This window comes from Eurosta solidaginis, chromosome 2, assembly GCF_040869045.1.
Source record: "Eurosta solidaginis isolate ZX-2024a chromosome 2, ASM4086904v1, whole genome shotgun sequence".
Taxonomy (NCBI): domain Eukaryota; kingdom Metazoa; phylum Arthropoda; class Insecta; order Diptera; family Tephritidae; genus Eurosta; species Eurosta solidaginis.
The window spans coordinates 140,652,037-140,669,965 of NC_090320.1; the positions used below are offsets into that span (position 1 = coordinate 140,652,037).

General features: G+C 38.8%; 1 protein-coding gene across 1 annotated transcript in view; it reads left to right on the forward strand.

The window, feature by feature from the left end:
* The window catches only part of Apoltp (Apolipoprotein lipid transfer particle), a 2,338,027-nt gene that overhangs the window by 1,781,886 nt on the left and 538,212 nt on the right, over positions 1–17,929 (forward strand). Inside the window, exon 18 of the mRNA XM_067766285.1 lies at positions 1,209–2,877. Within this exon, the coding sequence (XP_067622386.1) occupies positions 1,209–2,877 (1,669 nt within the window). The remainder of the gene's footprint in view (positions 1–1,208; positions 2,878–17,929) is intronic.

The window sequence follows — 17,929 nt, forward strand, 5'->3', positions numbered from 1 at the left end:
GGATCCTGAAAGCCATCCGAAAATGATACAGGAAGGATCCCCAAATGATCCCGGAATAGTCCCAAAAATGTTCCGAAATGACCCTGACGGGATCCCGAAAGCTATCCAGAACTGATTCAGGAAGGATACCTAAATGCCCCCGAAATAGTCCCAAAAATGTTGCGGTGCGGTTCGCGTAATCGCCTGTTTTGGTTTGGGCAGAGAACACATAAATTGCATTCTGGGTGCTTCCGCTCATCCGACTATATTTTTATCTCTACCAACACATCGTCCCCCGTGCTTTAACAGCTCGGCGGTTATTCCGTCACACACCGCTACCTTTTTATTATTTGACAAGGACATTACCATTCTAGCTTCGTCATAATCAAGTCGTAAACTTTCTGTCTCTGTTCTAGCAATGAGGGGAAGGGCTGCATCGACATCTTAAGCTCACTGGTCACATAAGCTACCAGATCGTCGTTATCATTCCTACAGGGAAAATTTCCGCCATTCACCGAGTTTTTTTTCAAGCTCTGTACGTAGTGAGAGAGGGATGTGCTACCAGCGTTAAGCTATATCGATAATTTCAACGCGTGCATTTTTTTACGGCACATAGCCCTACTTAAGTAGAATTTTGAACCTCGTTCATTGCGCTAATCTATGTAACTAGTGCTATGTCTACCATCAATCACGAAGTGATCTATTTTGTTTCGGATTATTTGAGCAGGATACAGCCAAGTAGATTGATGTAGTATTTCTTTTTTACTAGAACCTTGTACTGCAGAATCTGCAGTGCAGATGACGATATTTCGAGCAGCGATAAACTCAATCAATACCAACCCGTCCTGAAATTATATGTAGTGGAGGCTGAAAATTCTTAAACTGTTTCCTGGCGGGGGCAGTCATCGACTATTTTTTTGTAGTTTCTCATGAAAGGAGTTCTGTACACGTCGGCGGCAGCATCTATTAGTGCGCGTTCCCAAGTAAAAGTTATACTAAAAAATGCGCCTTATTGCTGATTGCGGCGAGATGATTTTGGTTTCAAATTTTTTATTCCCTCCTTTTTTCCAACGCAAGATCGCTCCCCGGTCGCGGTTTGTCAAGCTAGTTCGAGTGTATTTCTGCCATAAAAAGTTTCTCAGAAAAAGAGCGATTATATAAAAGTGTATGTAAACGCTTAAGTATTTCATATGTATTAAAATGAATACCGTTAATATTTTTGTTTTCAGCGTAAATCTCCTTCTAAAACAGTACGAGTGTGGCTCAAACCCAAAATGTTCTATCCAGTATATGGACTTAATGTTACACTGTGGATTACACCTGATACAAACAATTCTGGGTATATTTACATTGATGGTTTTGAAAAACAGGCACATTTGTATTTCAATTTAACAGAAGATAACACTCACAATCTAATAATGGATTGCTCTATTCCAAACGCAAGAAATATTTATATAGATATTTGGCGTAATTATGATGAGTTAAGTATAGTTGATGTTGCTTCATATATTAAACTGAATCACTCACGTCACCTAAGCGGAAGATTGCATTGGCGTCCCAACATAAAACGTGAGTTGAAGGAAAAAGTGAATACCATTAAAGAAGCTCTCTTGTACTCCTTTACTGAAAACATTGAATTTTGGACAAAGACATTTTACGTTGAAACATTATCATCATTATCACTTATTTGGGAAACAGCGAAAGAATACAATTCACACTTTATTAATGATATGAAACGAGTAAGAGTTTTGGAAGAAGACCTAGAGGATTTTCGAGTGTTTGTGAATAAATCATACGAGTCTGATGCCTTTTACATAAAAACTATTTTGAACTGTACACTTACATTTATAGATGAAATAGCTTTTCGAGACGATTTTGGTCCATTACCTATTATATTTAGCGAGATTCAACAAGTTTTGAGGGAGACTGGTAACGCTCTTCGCAAGAGTGTTGTTGAATTCATTGAAATGATTAAAGCTACTTATAACAACATTAAAAATGTCTTTATTAATTTATTCCAAGGCGGATCAATAAGGTATTTGACTGACTTTCTAGAAAAGTACGAGAAATTCGCAAAGGATCTACACATATCTTGCATAAATCAAACAGAGTATCTTTTTAACAACCTCTCTAATTTAATTTCGACATATTTGAAAGGACTTCTTAAACTTATAGAGCCACATATTTTCAAAGCCATGAGCTTTTTGGAAGGGACTGCTTGGGATCTCAGCAAGGAGCTATTTAGCCTTATCTATGAGCGAACAAACGAACTGGCAGAGTCAACGTATTTTAATCAAATTTCAAGTTTTACACAAGATATTGAAAATTTTTACAGATATATAAAATCAAACGACGTTGTTACTAGCTTTAAACATTATATAAATGCTATTTGGAGATTCTTAAAGGAAAAATATCACAAACTTATTCCATTTGGTTCGGAGCTAAATGAAGTGATACAGGAAATTTGGCATGAAATAAAAGAACTGGAAAAAATAAGACAAATGCAAGTTTTAGTTAACAAATTAAAAGAATTTATATTGAATGTAGAATGGATTGCAGAAGAAGTGGGAGCTAAAGAATATCTGCATAAGTTATATGATCTACTGCGTAATAAATTACATACACACGCATTAAATGCTCTAGAAGTAGCGGATGTATACCGCGTGGCAAAAACTAAATTTATTTTTGATCCAGAAAAGGGGGTTATCGATTTTGAACAGAAACTGCCAATGTCATGGCACGCATTTAATGAAACGCCAATTTTCCATGAAATCACAGAATTTCAAATGGTTATGAGAATAAAAAATGTATTGACTACCAGCAACATATCGTTTTTGAAGCACGTCTACGGTATACGATCATATTTAGATCTTAAAACTTGGCTACCCCCACATTACTGTAAGTATTTGACTAAAGTTTTTGAATATATGTTTTTCAGATCATTAACTCCAGTTATTTTGAGCATATGTGAACGATTCATTTGAATCAAATAAATTTCTGTTTTGGGGTTGAGAGATTTTTTTTTTCAGGTTTACAGCTGTACCTTTTAAGGGTGATGAATTTGAACGAAAGGTGTAATCCGCCTGAAGATCCTGGGTTAAAATCCCAGGCAAAGTAACACCAAAAATTAAGAAACAAGTTTTTCAATTAGAAAAAAGTTTTCGAGGCGGGGTTGCCTCTCGGAAGTGATTTGGCAATCACTCCGAGTGTATTTCTTCCATACAAAGCTTGTCAGTGAAAACCCATCTGCTTTAAAGTTCGGAGTCGGAGTAAAAAATCTAGGTGCTATCCCGCCAATTTGTAGGAAAAATTTTAAGGACCACGACGCAAATTAGAAAAGAAAGAAGACCTTAAATCCCTTCGTAGGTTATCGCGCCTTGGATTTATTAATTTATTATTGGTTTAGTTTTCAGTTAGATTAACCTTTAAACACTTTTTCTCCAAACCAAATTTGACAACCGATGACGAAAAATCATTCCAATATACATCAAATATCCACCCTGTTGAAAAACCCCCAAAGCAAAACAAATCTTTAAAAACTATGTTTATTTATAAAATTTGGTTTTAAATTTATGCAAAAAAATAACCTTGTAGAATATATTAACGAGGCGACTCTGGGATGTTTGACAACGGCGTGTGCCGAAGAAGATTTAATGATGAGCTGTACGAGCTTTATGCAGACATCAACAAAGTTCTGAGAATTAAAACAAAGCACCTATGTGAATGATGATTTTTATCGGAACCCGCATCATCCGATGCAGGGGAAAAGGGTGGCTCACACTTATCTGGAAGGGCTAGTTGGAAAAGGACTCAAATTCCTTTGGTGTTATCAATTGGCGCCCGTGAATCCAGCGTAGAAGCCACTGGCGGTACTTGTTAGACTACAAAATGGCTGAAAGGATTCACCGGACACCACACCGAATATCCTGGGTTCAAGTCCCGGGCGAAGCAACGTTAATCATTTAGAAACAAACTTATCGGATGCAGCGGAAGGGGGTGGCCCCCACTTTCCTGGAAGGACCAGTTGGAAAACGACTCAAATTCCTTTGGTGTTATCAATTAAAGCCCGTCAATCCAGCGTAGAAACCACTGGCGGTACTTTTTAGTCTAAAAATTACGGACTCATTCAGTCTATGTGAGGTCTTCATTGACCGGCCAGTTCAACCTAACTTGTTAGACTACAAAATTGCTGAAACGATTCACAGGACACCACACCGAAGATCCTGGGTTCAAGTCCCGGGCAAAGCAACGTCAAACATTTAGAAACAAGTTTTTTCAATTGTAGGAAAACATTAAAGGAGCACGAATTTATTAAAAAACAAAAGATATTTATAAACATTGTGTACATACGTAAATACATAAAACTGTCAGGTATATCGAAAGGGGAGCATAGTGGAGTCTTTAGAATTTATATTATAAGGAACTATTTACCTCAGGCAAAATTTCTGCATATTTTTAAATCTTATATATGTATATATCTTCTATAGGAGTGTTTGTCACTGAGCTCCTCCTAAATGACTGGACAGACAATTTCGCCCGGGAAGTGGATCAGGGCCGACCTATTCCAGATAATCTTATTTATGTTGGATTCGGTTGAAATTTGGTACAGGGGACCTCTTTGACAAAGGTAATATTTCAAAAACTTTTGTTTCTAAAATTTTGATGTTGCTTTGCCCGAGGTGTGAGACCAGGATATTCGGTGTGGTAGCCGGAGCAAGCTACCAGCACACCAATTCGGCTACCAGTTAAAATTGTAGTTAAATATAACAAGCAGTTCTGCTCTTATAACAACATGTAGTGCATGAAAAATATGGGATGTCGCGGCAACGCTAGTCTGCATATGTTTAAGCTTGTCTAAACAAAAGGCTTGGCCTGATTTTGTCTTTAGTAAAGGGCATATTCAAGATTTTTGCTAATATGCATATGTTGGCTTAAAATATAATTCAAATTTTAAAACTTTTGATAAAATAGTAATCAGTCAGTTTCGGGAAAATAGTTAATGGATAGATATGTATGTACAGTGCAGCAAATATGGGAGCCAGTCACGCAAAGCGAAAGTTCTGCACGACAGGTGTAGCGAATACCTCCGAACTGGTGCTAATCGAATGCAGGGAGTTGGTAGCCACACTTTTACCATTAGCGTTTAAGTGTGAGCTATATCTATATCTATCTATCTATAAATATTATAAAATAAAGTCGCTAAATGCCATGTATGCACATAACTTCACACAGAATGCTCCGATTTTAAAACGGTTTTTTGCATTTGAAAGCTTAGGTACGTGAGATGGTACAGTTAATATAATTTGAAGGTATGTATTATAAGGGCGTGGCAAATTGCCAAAATGTAGTAAAAATCATAAAATTTGTGTTTACACAGCTATAACTCAAAAAATTCTACTTTTCAGTAAAACTTTGAATTATTTACCTTCGATCTGCATCAAAAAAAAATACTTGATTGCTTTCTTATATCAGCTAAATTGTTTAAACAAAAGTAACATTTTTATCAAAAAATGCGTATGTGTGTTTGTTCGTTGTGAACTGTCCGCGCTAATTGCTTTTGAGTGAGGCTTGATGCGACACATGCATACATATATAGCATTCGCCGCGTTATTTAACTTCGGGCGTAGGTTTATAGGTATGTATGGATGTACATATGTATGTATTTTCATATCATATCAGTTTGACATAGGTATGTACATACATATTTATGTAAAATAAATGGTTAATTGTTAATGCAACATAAATGGTTAAGAATGCACACATCTATTGAAAAATAATCTTTCGTTAAAAATATTAAACATTTCCTTAAAATTATTCAAAAAAGTTTTATTTTTTGGTATTTTTGCATGTATCACTATCACTACATATTATAAAACAAAGTCGCTTTTTCCGTCCTATGTCCCTTTGAATGTTTAATCCTTAAAAACTACGCAACGGATTTTCATGCCTTTTTTTTTAATAGATAGAGTGATTGAAGTTTGTAGATTGTATAATAACATCCATTAAATAGTGGAGAAATACTGTTATTTTGGAAGTTTCTAATGTGATGTATATATGTACATATATAAGAGAAAGTGGTGTTAGTTACACTATTTATAACTCAAGAACGGATGAACAGATTTGGCTGAAAATTGGTGGAGGGGTAGCTTAGAACCAGGAGACAGACATAGGATACTTTTTATCCCGTTCTTGATAGGGTCTTGAGATCACAACGTGGACCTGGGTAATCCTGGGATATGTTTGTAAAATGTGGGCATCAAATGGAAGCTGTTTATGGGTACTTTGATACGGGGTTTTTCGTACCCGCGGGTGAATAGGGTTTCCATATATAGGCCAAAATGTGGACCTAGGGACCCCTAAAATGTGTTTATAGAATATGGATAACAAATGAAAGCTGTTGATGAGTGCTTTAGTACAGGGTAGTATTCATACCTATTGGTGACTAGGGTCTCGAGATTGAGGCCAAAACGTGGACCCTGATACCCCTAGAAAGTGTTTATACAAGAAGGATAACAAATGAAGTGCTTTAGTACAGGGTAATTCTCATATCCCTGGGTGACTAGGGTCTCGAGATAAAGGCCAAAATGTGGATCAGGGTAATACTTGGATGTGTTTTTACATTATGGGTATCAAATTGAAGCTGTTGATGTGTGCTTTAGTGCAGGGAAGTTTTCATACCTATAGGTGACTAGGGTCTCGAGATATAGACCAAGACGTGGACCAGGGTAACACTAGGATGTGTTTTTACATTATGGTAATTTTTATTGTGATATTCGATTTAGGGGCATCAACCTGGCAAAACTGATAAATATGCATGCGAAGCCGAAAAAAAGCATGAATTGGTAATACCCACATACCTATTTACATACGTCCTATTCGAATTGTCTGAAATTTGGTATATAAATATGCCTATATAAGTATTTACGAGCCTTTTTTCGGGGAAGTAGACCAGAGACGGGCTGGGAATGCGATTAGGACTAGGATTGGGACTGAGACTCGGAGTGGGACTGGAACTCGGAATGGGACTGAAACAAAATACATACCACCCTCTGGGACTGGCAATAAGGGATGAAGAAGAATGGGAAAAACTTGAGAGAAGAGAAAAGATGGAAGGATAAGGAGACTGAGAAAGAGATATAGTGAGACGAAAATAGAGATAGATGAAGCGAAAAAGACGGAGGGAAGAGTGAATAAAATGATTAAGCAGTGAAGAGGGGAGGGCAGATTTAGAGAGAAAAAGCTTATTAAAATGTATGCAGGTAGACCAAATTTAGGGCAGAACAACGTCTGACGGGTCTGCTGGTAAATCTTATAAAATAAAGTCGCTAAATGCCATGTATGCACATAACTTCACACAGAATGCTCCGATTTTAAAACGGTTTTTTGTATTTGAAAGCTTAGCTACGTGAGATGGTACAGTTAATGTAATTTGAAGATATATATTATAGGGGCGTGGCAAATTGCCAAAATGTAGTAAAAAATCATAAAATTTTTGTTTGCACAGCTATAACTCATAAACGGATGGATGGATTTAAAAAATTCTACTTTTCAGTAAAACTTTGAAATATCTACTTTCGATCTGCATCAAAAAAAATACTTGATTCCTTTCTTATATCAGCCAAATTGTTTAAACAAAAGTAAAATTTTTATCAAAAAATGCGTATGTGTGTTTGTTCGCTGTGAACTGTCCGCGCTAATTGCTTTTGAGTGAGGCATGATGCGATACATATATACGTACATATATAGCATTCGCTGCGTTATTTAACTTCGGGCGTAGGTTTATAGGTATGTATGGATGTACATCACTACATAGTATAAAACAAAGTCGTTTTTTCTGTCCCTATGTCCATTTGAATGCTCAAACCTTTAAAAATACGCAGCGCATTTTGATGCGCTTTTTGTTAATGGATAAAGAGTGATTGAAGATGAAGGAATGGATGAACATATTTAGCTGAAAATTGGTGGAGGGGTAGCTTAAAACCAGGAGACAGACATAAGATAAAACGTGCACCTGGGTAATCCTGGGATATGTTTGTACAATATGGGTATCAAATGGAAGCTGTTTATGAGTACTTTGATACGGGGTATTTTTCGTACCCGAGGGTGACTAGGGTCTCGAGATATAAGCGAAAACGAAGACTACCCCTAGAATGTGTTTATATAGAATATAGATAACAAATGAAAGCTGTTGATGAGTGCTTTAGTACAGGGTAGTTTTCATACCTATTTGTGAAGGGTCTCGAGATATAGGCCAAAACGTGGATCGGGGTAACACTAGGATGTGTTTTTACATTATGTGTATCAAATTGAGGCAGTTAATGATTGCTTTAGTACAGAGTAATTTTTATACCGCTGGGAAGGTCCCAAGATATAGGCCAAAACCTGGACCCGGATATCAAATTAAAGCTGTTGCTGAGAGCTTTAAAGTAATTTTCATTGTGATATTCGATTTAGTCGCATCAAAATGGCAAACCTGATAAATATGCATTCGAAGCCGAAATAAAGACATGAATTAATAATACCCACATAACTATTTACATACGTCCTATTCGATTTGCCTGGCAATAAGGGATGAAGAAGAATGGGAAAAACTTGAGAGAAGAGAAAAGAGGGAAGGAGAAGGAGACTGAGAAAGAGACAGAGTGAGACGAAGATAGAGATAGATGAAGCGAAAAGAAGGAGGGAGGAGTTAATAAAAGGATTAAGAAAAAGTGGAAAGGGGGCAGAGTTAGACGAAAAAAGCTTTCTAAAATGTATGCTGATAGACCAAACTTAGGGCAGAACAACGTCTGGCGGGTCTGCTAGTAAATCTTATAAAATAAAGTCGCTAAATGCCATGTATGCACATAACTTCACACAGAATGCTCCGATTTTAAAACGGTTTTTTGCATTTGAAAGCTTAACTACGTGAGATGGTACATTTAATATAATTTGATGGTATATATTATAGGGGCGTGGCAAATTGCCAAAATGTAGTAAAAAATCATAAAATTTTTGTTTACACAGCTATAACTCATAAACGGAAGGATGGATTTGAAAAATTCTACTTTTCAATAAAACTTTGAAATATTTACCTTCGTTCTGCATCAAAAAAAGTATCCGTCCGGGATCCCGACGGGGTCATTTTGGGACCTTTTCTCGACTAATACGGGATCATTTGGGGTACCTTCCGGCATCATTTCTAGATGGTTTTGGGTATCCGTCCGGGATCCCGTCGGGGTCATTTCGGGACTTTTTCGCGACTAATACGGGATCATTTGGGGACCCTTTCGGCATCATTTCTGGAGGGTTTTAGGGATCCGTCCGGGATCCCATCAGGGTCATTTCGAGACTTTCTCGGGATCATTTGGGGTACCTTCTGGTATCATTTCTAGATGGTTTTGGGTATTCGTCCGGGATCCCGTCGGTGTCATTTCGGGACTTTTTCGCGACTAATACGGGATAATTTGGGGACCTTTTAGGCATCATTTCTGGAAGGTTTTAGGGATCCGTCCCGGATGCCATCAGGGTCATTTCGGGAATTTTTCGGGATCATTTGTGATACCTCCCGGCATCATTTCTAAATGGTTTTGGGTATCCATCCGGGATCCCGTCGGGGTCATTTCGGGACATTTTCGAGACTAATACGGGATCATTTGGGGACCCTTTCGGCATCATTTCTGGAGGGTTTTAGGGATATTTTCTGGATGGTTTTTGAGATCCGTCCCTGAGCCCGTCAGGTTCATTTCGGAACTTTTCCGGGACTATTTCTGGATCATTTTGGTACCCTTCAGGGATCATTTCTGTGTGGTTCTCTGGATAAGTCTAGAATCGTGTCGTTTTCATTTCGGGTTTTTTGGGACTATTCCGGGAACTTTTGGAGACCCTTCCGGCGCATTTCTGGATGGTTTTGGGATCCATCCGCCATATCGTCGGGGCCAATTCTTGGCTTTTTCTGGATAAATTCGGGATCACTTGTTGGATCCTATCAGATTATCAGCTCATATAGATCTTTTTTTTACTCAATTACAAAAATAAAGTGCATTAGACAGAAAAAAATGTTTAAACAGATAACCTGATAAGCAGGCTAACGTGAATAGCCCATACATTTCATTTTCTCCTTGCGGACGGGGCCGCGGGTAAATGCTAGTATGTATATTTATAAAGAGAAAAGGAACTCACGCGGAAAGAGCAGCGCAGGCTGTTCCACTTGGCAGATACCTCAAATCGCGACATCTTTAAAATATCCGCCACATCTTGCCATTGAGCCTCCCTCAAATTCCGGTCCTTGTATTGAGACGAAAGAAAATTCAAGGTCCCCTCCCTTTGATACCCATATCGGCATATCTCATGCAATTTTTTTAAATTTCGAATAGGTGGCAACCCTAAATGGCAACCCTACTCAAAAATGTTCCTATTGTAATGCGGAGTGAAATACATTTGGTTTGATACCCATATCGGCATATCTCATGCAATTTTTTTTTAACTTCGAATAGGTGGCAACCCTAAATGGCAACCCTACTCAAAAATGACCCTATTGTAATGCGGGGTGAAATACCTTTCGTTTGATACCCATATCGGCATATCTCATGCAATTTTTTTTAATTTCGAATAGGTGGCAACCCGAAATGGCAACCCTAAAAATGTCCCCATTGTAATGCGGAGTGAAATACCATTCGTTTAATACCCATATCGGCATATCTCATGCAAATTTTTTTTAATTTCGAATAGGTGGCAACCCTAAATCGCAACCCTACTTAAAAATGTTCCTATTGTAATGCGAAGTGAAATACATTTCGTTTGATACCCATATTTTTTTTAATTTCGAATAGGTGGCAATCCTAAATGGCAACCGTACTCAAAAATTACCCTATTGTAATGCGGAGTGAAATACCTTTCGTTTGATACCCATATCGGCATATCTAATGCAATTTTTTTAAATTTCGAATAGGTGGCAACCCTAAATGGCAACCCTACTCAAAAATGTTCCTACTGTAATGCGGAGTGAAATACCTTTCGTTTGATACCCATATCGGCATATCTCATGCAATTTTTTTAAATTTCGAATAGGTGGCAACCCTAAATGGCAACCCTACTCAAAAATGTCCCCATTGTAATGCGGAGGGAAATATAATTTCGAATAGGTGGCAACCCTAAATGGCAACCCTGCTCAAAAATGTCCCTATTGTAATGCGGAGTGAAATACCTTTCATTTGATACCCATATCGGTATATATCATGCAATTTTTTTTTTAATTTCGAATAGGTGGCAACCTTGTGAGACAACCTGAGTGGAAACACATAAGTAGAAAGTCTTAGAAGGTGATACATTATCTCTGTGCCAAAATTTCATTTAAATCGGTTGAGCCGTTCCCGAGATCGTTCGGCTATACAAACAAACAAGAATTGCTCGTTAAATGAGAGATTTGCCAGCATGTTGGCAAATCTTTTTTGTGTGTCAAACGTTTCCAACAACGCTGGCAAACTGAAATTTGGTCGTTTTCACTTGGATGCCATTTTGTCTGACAGTGAGCTGTCAAACCTGACTGCAAACGCAACTGACACTATTTGGCAGTCCGTTTTCATTATTTTGGCAACATTTGACGACATATATGCCATAATGAAAACGAGGCTTATGTGTTTTCATATCAGCTTGACATACATATGTATGTACATACACAAATAATAATAAATAGTTAAGAATGCATACATCTCTGGAAAAATACTCCTTCGTTAAAAATATTAAACATTTCCTTAAAATTCTTAAACAAAAGTTTTATTTTTTGGTATTTTTGCATGTATCACTATCACTACATATTATAAAACAAAGTCGCTTTTTCTGTCCCTATGTCCCTTTGAATGCTCAAATCTTTAAAACTACGCAACGGATTTTGATGCGCTTTTTTTTAGTGGATAGAGTGATTAAAGAGGAAGGTTTATATGTATAATAACATCCATTAAATAGTGGCGGTCACCGTGGTGTGATGGTAGCGTGCTCCGCCTATCACACCGTATGCCCTGGGTTCAACTCCCGGGCAAAGCAACATCAAAATTTTAGAAATAAGATTTTTCAATTAGAAGAAAATTTTTCTAAGCGGGGTCGCCCCTCGGCAGTGTCTGGCAAGCGCTCCGATTGTATTTCTGCCATGAAAAGCTCTCAGTGAAAACTCATCTGCCTTGCAGATGCCGTTCGGAGTCGGCATAAAACATGTAGGTCCCGTCCGGCCAATTTGTAGGGAAAAATCAAGAGGAGCACGACGCAAATTGGAAGAGAAGCTCGGCCTTAGATCTCTTCGGAGGTTATCGCGCCTTACATTTATTTTTATTTATAAATAGTGGAGAAATGCTGTTTTTTTGAAGTTTCTAATGTGATGTATATATATAAAAGAAAGTGGTGTTAGTTACACTATTTATAACTCAAGAACGGATGAACAGATTTGGCTGAAAATTGGTGGAGGGGTAGCTTAGAACCAGGAGACAGACATAGGATACTTTTTATCCCGTTCTGGCTAGGGTCTTGAGACCAAAACGTGGACTTGTGTAATCCTGGGATATGTTTGTCCGATATGGGTATCAAATGGAAGCTGTTTATGAGTACTTTGATACGGGGTATTTTTCTTACCCGTGGGTGACTAGGGTCTCGAGATATAGGCCAAAACGTGGACGTGAGTACCCCTAGAATGTGTTTATAGAATATGGATAACAAATGAAAGCTGTTGATGAGTGCTCTAGTACAGGGTAATTTTCATACCTATTGGTGACTAGGGTCTCGATATATACGCCAAAACGTGGATCAGGCTAATACTAGGATGTGTTTTTACATTATGGGTATCAAATTGAAGCTGTTGATGTGTGCTTTAGTACAGAGTAACCTTTATACCCTTGGGTGACTAGGGTCTCGAGATATAGGTCAAAACGTGGACGCGGGTGCTCCTAGAACGTGTTTATAGAATATGGATAACAAATGAAAGCTGTTGATGAGAGATTTAGTACAGCGATGTTTTCATACCTATTGGTGACTATGGTCTCGAGATATAGGCCAAAACGTGGACCAGGGTAACACTAGGATGTGGTTTTACACTATGGGTAACAAATTGAAGCTTTTGATGTGTGCTTTAGTACAAAGTAATCTTTATGCCCCTGGGTGACTAGGGTCTCGAGATATAGACCAAGACCTGGACCCGGATACCCCTAGAATGTGCCTGAAATATGGATATCAAATGCAAGCTGTTGCTGAGAGCTTTAAAGTAATTTTCATTGTGATATTCGATTTAGTCGCATCAACCTGGCAAAACTGATAAATATGCATGAGAAGCCGAAATAAAGACATGAATTAATAATACCCACATACCTATTTGCATACGTTCTATTCGATTTGCCTGCAATTTGGTATATAAATGTACCTATATTAGTATTTACGATCGTTTTTTTTCGGGAAGTAGACTAGAGACGGGCTGGGACTGGGATTAGGACTAGGACTAGGACTGAGCCTCGCAGTGGGACTGTGACTCGGAATGAGACTGGAACAAAATACATACCACCCTCTGGGACTGGCAATAAGGGATGAAGAAGAATGGGAAAAACTTCAGAGAAGAGAAAAGAGGGAAGGAAAAGGAGAGTGACAAAGAGATAGAGTGAGACGAAGATAGAGATAGATGAAGCGAAAAAGAAGTAGGGAGGAGAGAATAAAAGGATTAAGAAAAGGTGAAGGGGGGAGGTCAAGGCTAGACGGAAAAAGCTTATTAAAATTTATGCATATAGACCAAATTTAGGGCAGAACAACGTCTGACGGGTCTGCTAGTATGCATATAAATTAATCAGTAAAAGAAATCCTGAAGGGAAGTCAGTAGATTAGGTTAAGTTGAGACCTAACAGAGACTGAATGTGTCCCTAGTGTTATATAGAATTTGTTTGACGAGCAACCATTAACAACCCCAACTTAGTACCAGGACTTATGTTAGGAAATATCTCCATTCTCTTGGCAAATGCTAAAAGTTTTATAGGCCTAGTGTAATAGCTAACTGGAGATCTGGCTTTTTCTAAAGAGGCGTCATTTATAGGCATGTGACGCCTGAACAAAGTGTTCAGTTGAAATATCTATCGTGAGCCTTAAGTCTTCCGTTTTTAGAGATACGAGCCCAAAGCTTTTATTTATTTGGCTGATCAAAGCCCAATATTGATGAGATGTGTGATAACTTGTACCTAGGACCTACTTAATTATTTTACAGGTTAGGTTAGGTTGAACTGGCGGTCTATGAGAACCTCACATAGACTGAATGAATCCGTAGTGTTACCGGAAGCTCGTTTTAACGACCAAACTGAAAACCCCTATCAAAAACCAGCACCTATGTTATAAAATAACTCCGTCCTCTTGGCAAATACTAGAAGCTTTCTAGGACTTAAGCCACTTGCTGCTTCTAGATCTGACAGCTGTATCACTTCTCTTAGCCTGGCAAGCACAGGGCACGATCACAAAACGTACTCGATCGTTTCCTCCTCCAACCCGCACTTCCTACATCTGCTATCATTGACCAAGCCTAATTTAAAAGTATGTGACTCCAGAAGGCAGTGTTCAGTCGGAATACCTGTCATGAGTCCAAACTCCTCTTTTTTAATGATAGAAGCAACTTTATACATATGGTCTTCCACACTTACCAGCCCCGCGCTTGGACCTACGCCTTTTCCGCTTGGTCAATCATGTGCACTTCTCCCCTTCTCTTAATCTCGCCCAATCTGATTGGGACGTCTATAGAGCAAGTATCAAGGGATGCGCCCTTTTTAGCTAGTTTATCCGCTTTTTCATTCCCGTCTATCTTTTCCCTACCCCGATTCTTTCCAGGGATTGATTGTACCCTAACACACTTCTAGATGGTGTAATATATGAGATTATTGCCCTAATATCTTCTTGGCTACCAGTATAAAAGTTAAAACGGCTGCAGTTTAAGCTATTCTCTTCCAGAGATTCTACTGCTTTGCTTACGGCTAATACTTCTGTATGATCTGGCAGCTGGTATGATCTGGTTATTTCCGGATCAGCACAGTATACCGTAGACCCTACTCCTTATACTATTTTGGAACCATCTGTGTATACATGTGTCGCCTCGTCCGCCATTTCAGCACCCTTGCGGCAACCATCCACCTCTATTGTGGCTTTAGGCGCCTATTCGAAGCGCAGATAGGGAATCAGGTAGTCTGTTTGTCCTGTAATTGATTACGATCTACTATGGCCGTATGGTCTGCGCTGAAGATGCCCCGAGGCACTGAGCCTGGTTGCAATTGTTAGCGCTAGTGTCTTTACCACCATGTTATGTTAGATTGAACTGGCCGGCCCATGAGGACCTCACATAGACTGAATAAGTCCGTAGTGTTACCAGAAGTTTTTTTTAATGAACACACTGAAAAACTCTATCAAAAACCAGGACATATGTTATAAAATAACTCCGTGATCTTGGCAAATACTAGAAGCTTTCTAGCACTTAAACCACTTTCTGCTTCTAGATCTGACAGCTGTATCACTCCTAATAATTGGAGCCTTAGCCTAACAAGCGCAGAACGTGCTCTATCGTTTCCTCGTCCAACCCAAACTTTCTACATCTGCTATCACTGGCCAAGCCTAATTTAAAGGCATGTGACGCCAGAAGGCAGTGTCCAGTCAGAATACCCGTCTTGAGTCTACAGTCATCTCTTTCTAATGATAGAAACAACTTTGTTAGTCTAAGGTTGTAGCACACATAATCTTCGACACCTTACAGCCCCACGCTTGAACCCACGCCTTTCTCGCTTGGTCGATAATGTGCACCTCTCGCCTTCGCTTAATCTCGACCAGTCTAATTGGGACGTCTACAGAGCAAGCTTCAAGGGATGCGCCCTTTTTAGCTAGTTCATCCGCTTTTTCGTTCCCATCTATTCCCATATGCCTGGGACCCAATATAGATGTATGCTTCTCCCTGTCCCGATTCTCTCCAGAGATTGCTTACACTCTAACACACTTTTAGATGCTGTGCTATGTGAGATTATTGCCTTAATTGCTGCTTGACTGTCAATATAAAAGTTAACACGGTTGCAGCCTAAGCTATTCTCTTCCAGGGTTTCCACTGCTTTGGTTACGGCTAATATTTCCGCTTGGAAAACGTTACAGTAAGCCGGCAGCCTTTAAGATCTGTTTATTTCCGGATCAGCAAAGTATGCCGCAGACCCTACTCCTTCCACTACTTTCGAACTATCTGTGTACACATGTATCGCCTCGTCCGCTATTTGCGCACCCTTGCGCCAACCGTCCATCTCTACTGTGCCCTTAAGATCTCCCTCGAAGCGCAGTAAGGGAATCAGGTAGTCCGTTCGTCTTGTGATTGATCACGCTATACTAATATGGCCGTATGGCCGGCGCTCAAGCTGCCCCGAGGCACCGAGCCTGGTTGCAGTTGTTAACGCTATGTCCTTTGCTACCAGGTCTACAGGTGGAAAGTGCAGAATGGCATACAGTGCAGACGTCGGGGTTGTTTTCAGGGCTCCCGTAAAGCTAAGCATTGATAGTCTGCATACCCCCTGTAATTTTTTGAGGTTGGTTGTTTTTGTGTGGCTTTCCACCAAACAAAAACTTCATAGTATAGAATAGGGCTTACAATCGCTGTAAAAACCCAATGAGAAAGAGAGGGCGATAAGACCCACGAACATCCCAGGTTTTTTTTACATGCATAAAGTGCCCTTGAGGCCTTCTTCACCCTCCTCCCCGTTGAGCTTCCATGACAGCTTACTGTCTAGGATGATTCCTATTTTGTGCAATGTTTCTCCTGTAGGGTGACCCTGTGACGAACTTATTTTCCACTGAGGTATGCCCAATCCGTCCAATGTTCCTATAATCAATTGGAGAAATAAAACAGAGAAGTTCCGAAAACGTTATAAAATTTATTTAACCCCGGAAAGATAACGTAATTTTTTTACCCTTGAAAGATAACGTACGTCTGAGAGACGTGTTCAAGTTTAAGGACCCTTAAGATATAAAAAAAACTTACATTTTTTTTGTTCTTTTTTAATCATTTATTTGATATATATTCACTTGTTTTAAATGTTTTTAAAAGAAAAATATTGTTGTTTTTTTTTTATATATTAAAAATTAAGTTTGGCTTGTCTTGGACTTGTCCTTACAAAAATCAGTTTTTTTCGAAGGACCTCAGTTTATAGCAAAGAAAATAAAATAAAATACATATTTCTTCGGCAAAAATTATATATAAAATTAGTCGTGTAAGGTAGTCACGTAAAAGATAACGATAGGTCTCTTAGACGTATTTTTTAAAACAATCGTATATATTTCAGCAAACAAAAAAGTTACTACTGAAAAACACCCCCCACTGACAAGCTGGTAATGGTAGCTGAGAAAACTGAGAATGAGAATGTCCTCTCTTTACGATTGTGGGAGGCTGAGAGAAAAATTAAAACGACGTACGTCTCACAGACGGACGTTATCTCACTAGGGTTAAAATATAAATAGTCCTTAATAGCTACTCCTACGCTCTGGCCCTGTCTCGATAAGAGTAGCTGAGGAAGAACCCCTCTGCCAAGCTCTCCGTCAGTTGGAGTGGAAACTTAATACTGAATATAAAACTAAACACGAAATGAAGTGGAAACTTTCAGGTCGCGTTCTGATCAGTGGTAGAAGCCCACTGACTCATATGCCTATCTCCTAGCTTCTGATCTCACATGCTAACTTGTCGCCCTTATATACGATTTCGTACGTCTGTGGCCGGCTATTTTATAACAACAATTCATTAGTAACAATTCATCCTTTATAAAATTACGTAGATCTGCCCGCAGGAAGTCAATAATTTTGCAATAACAATTATAACAAGTAAGGAAGGCTAAGTTCGGGTGTAACCGAACATTACATACTCAGTTGAGAGCTATGGAGACAAAATAAGGAAAATCACCATGTAGGAAAATGAACCTAGCGTAACCCTGGAATGTGGTTGTATGAC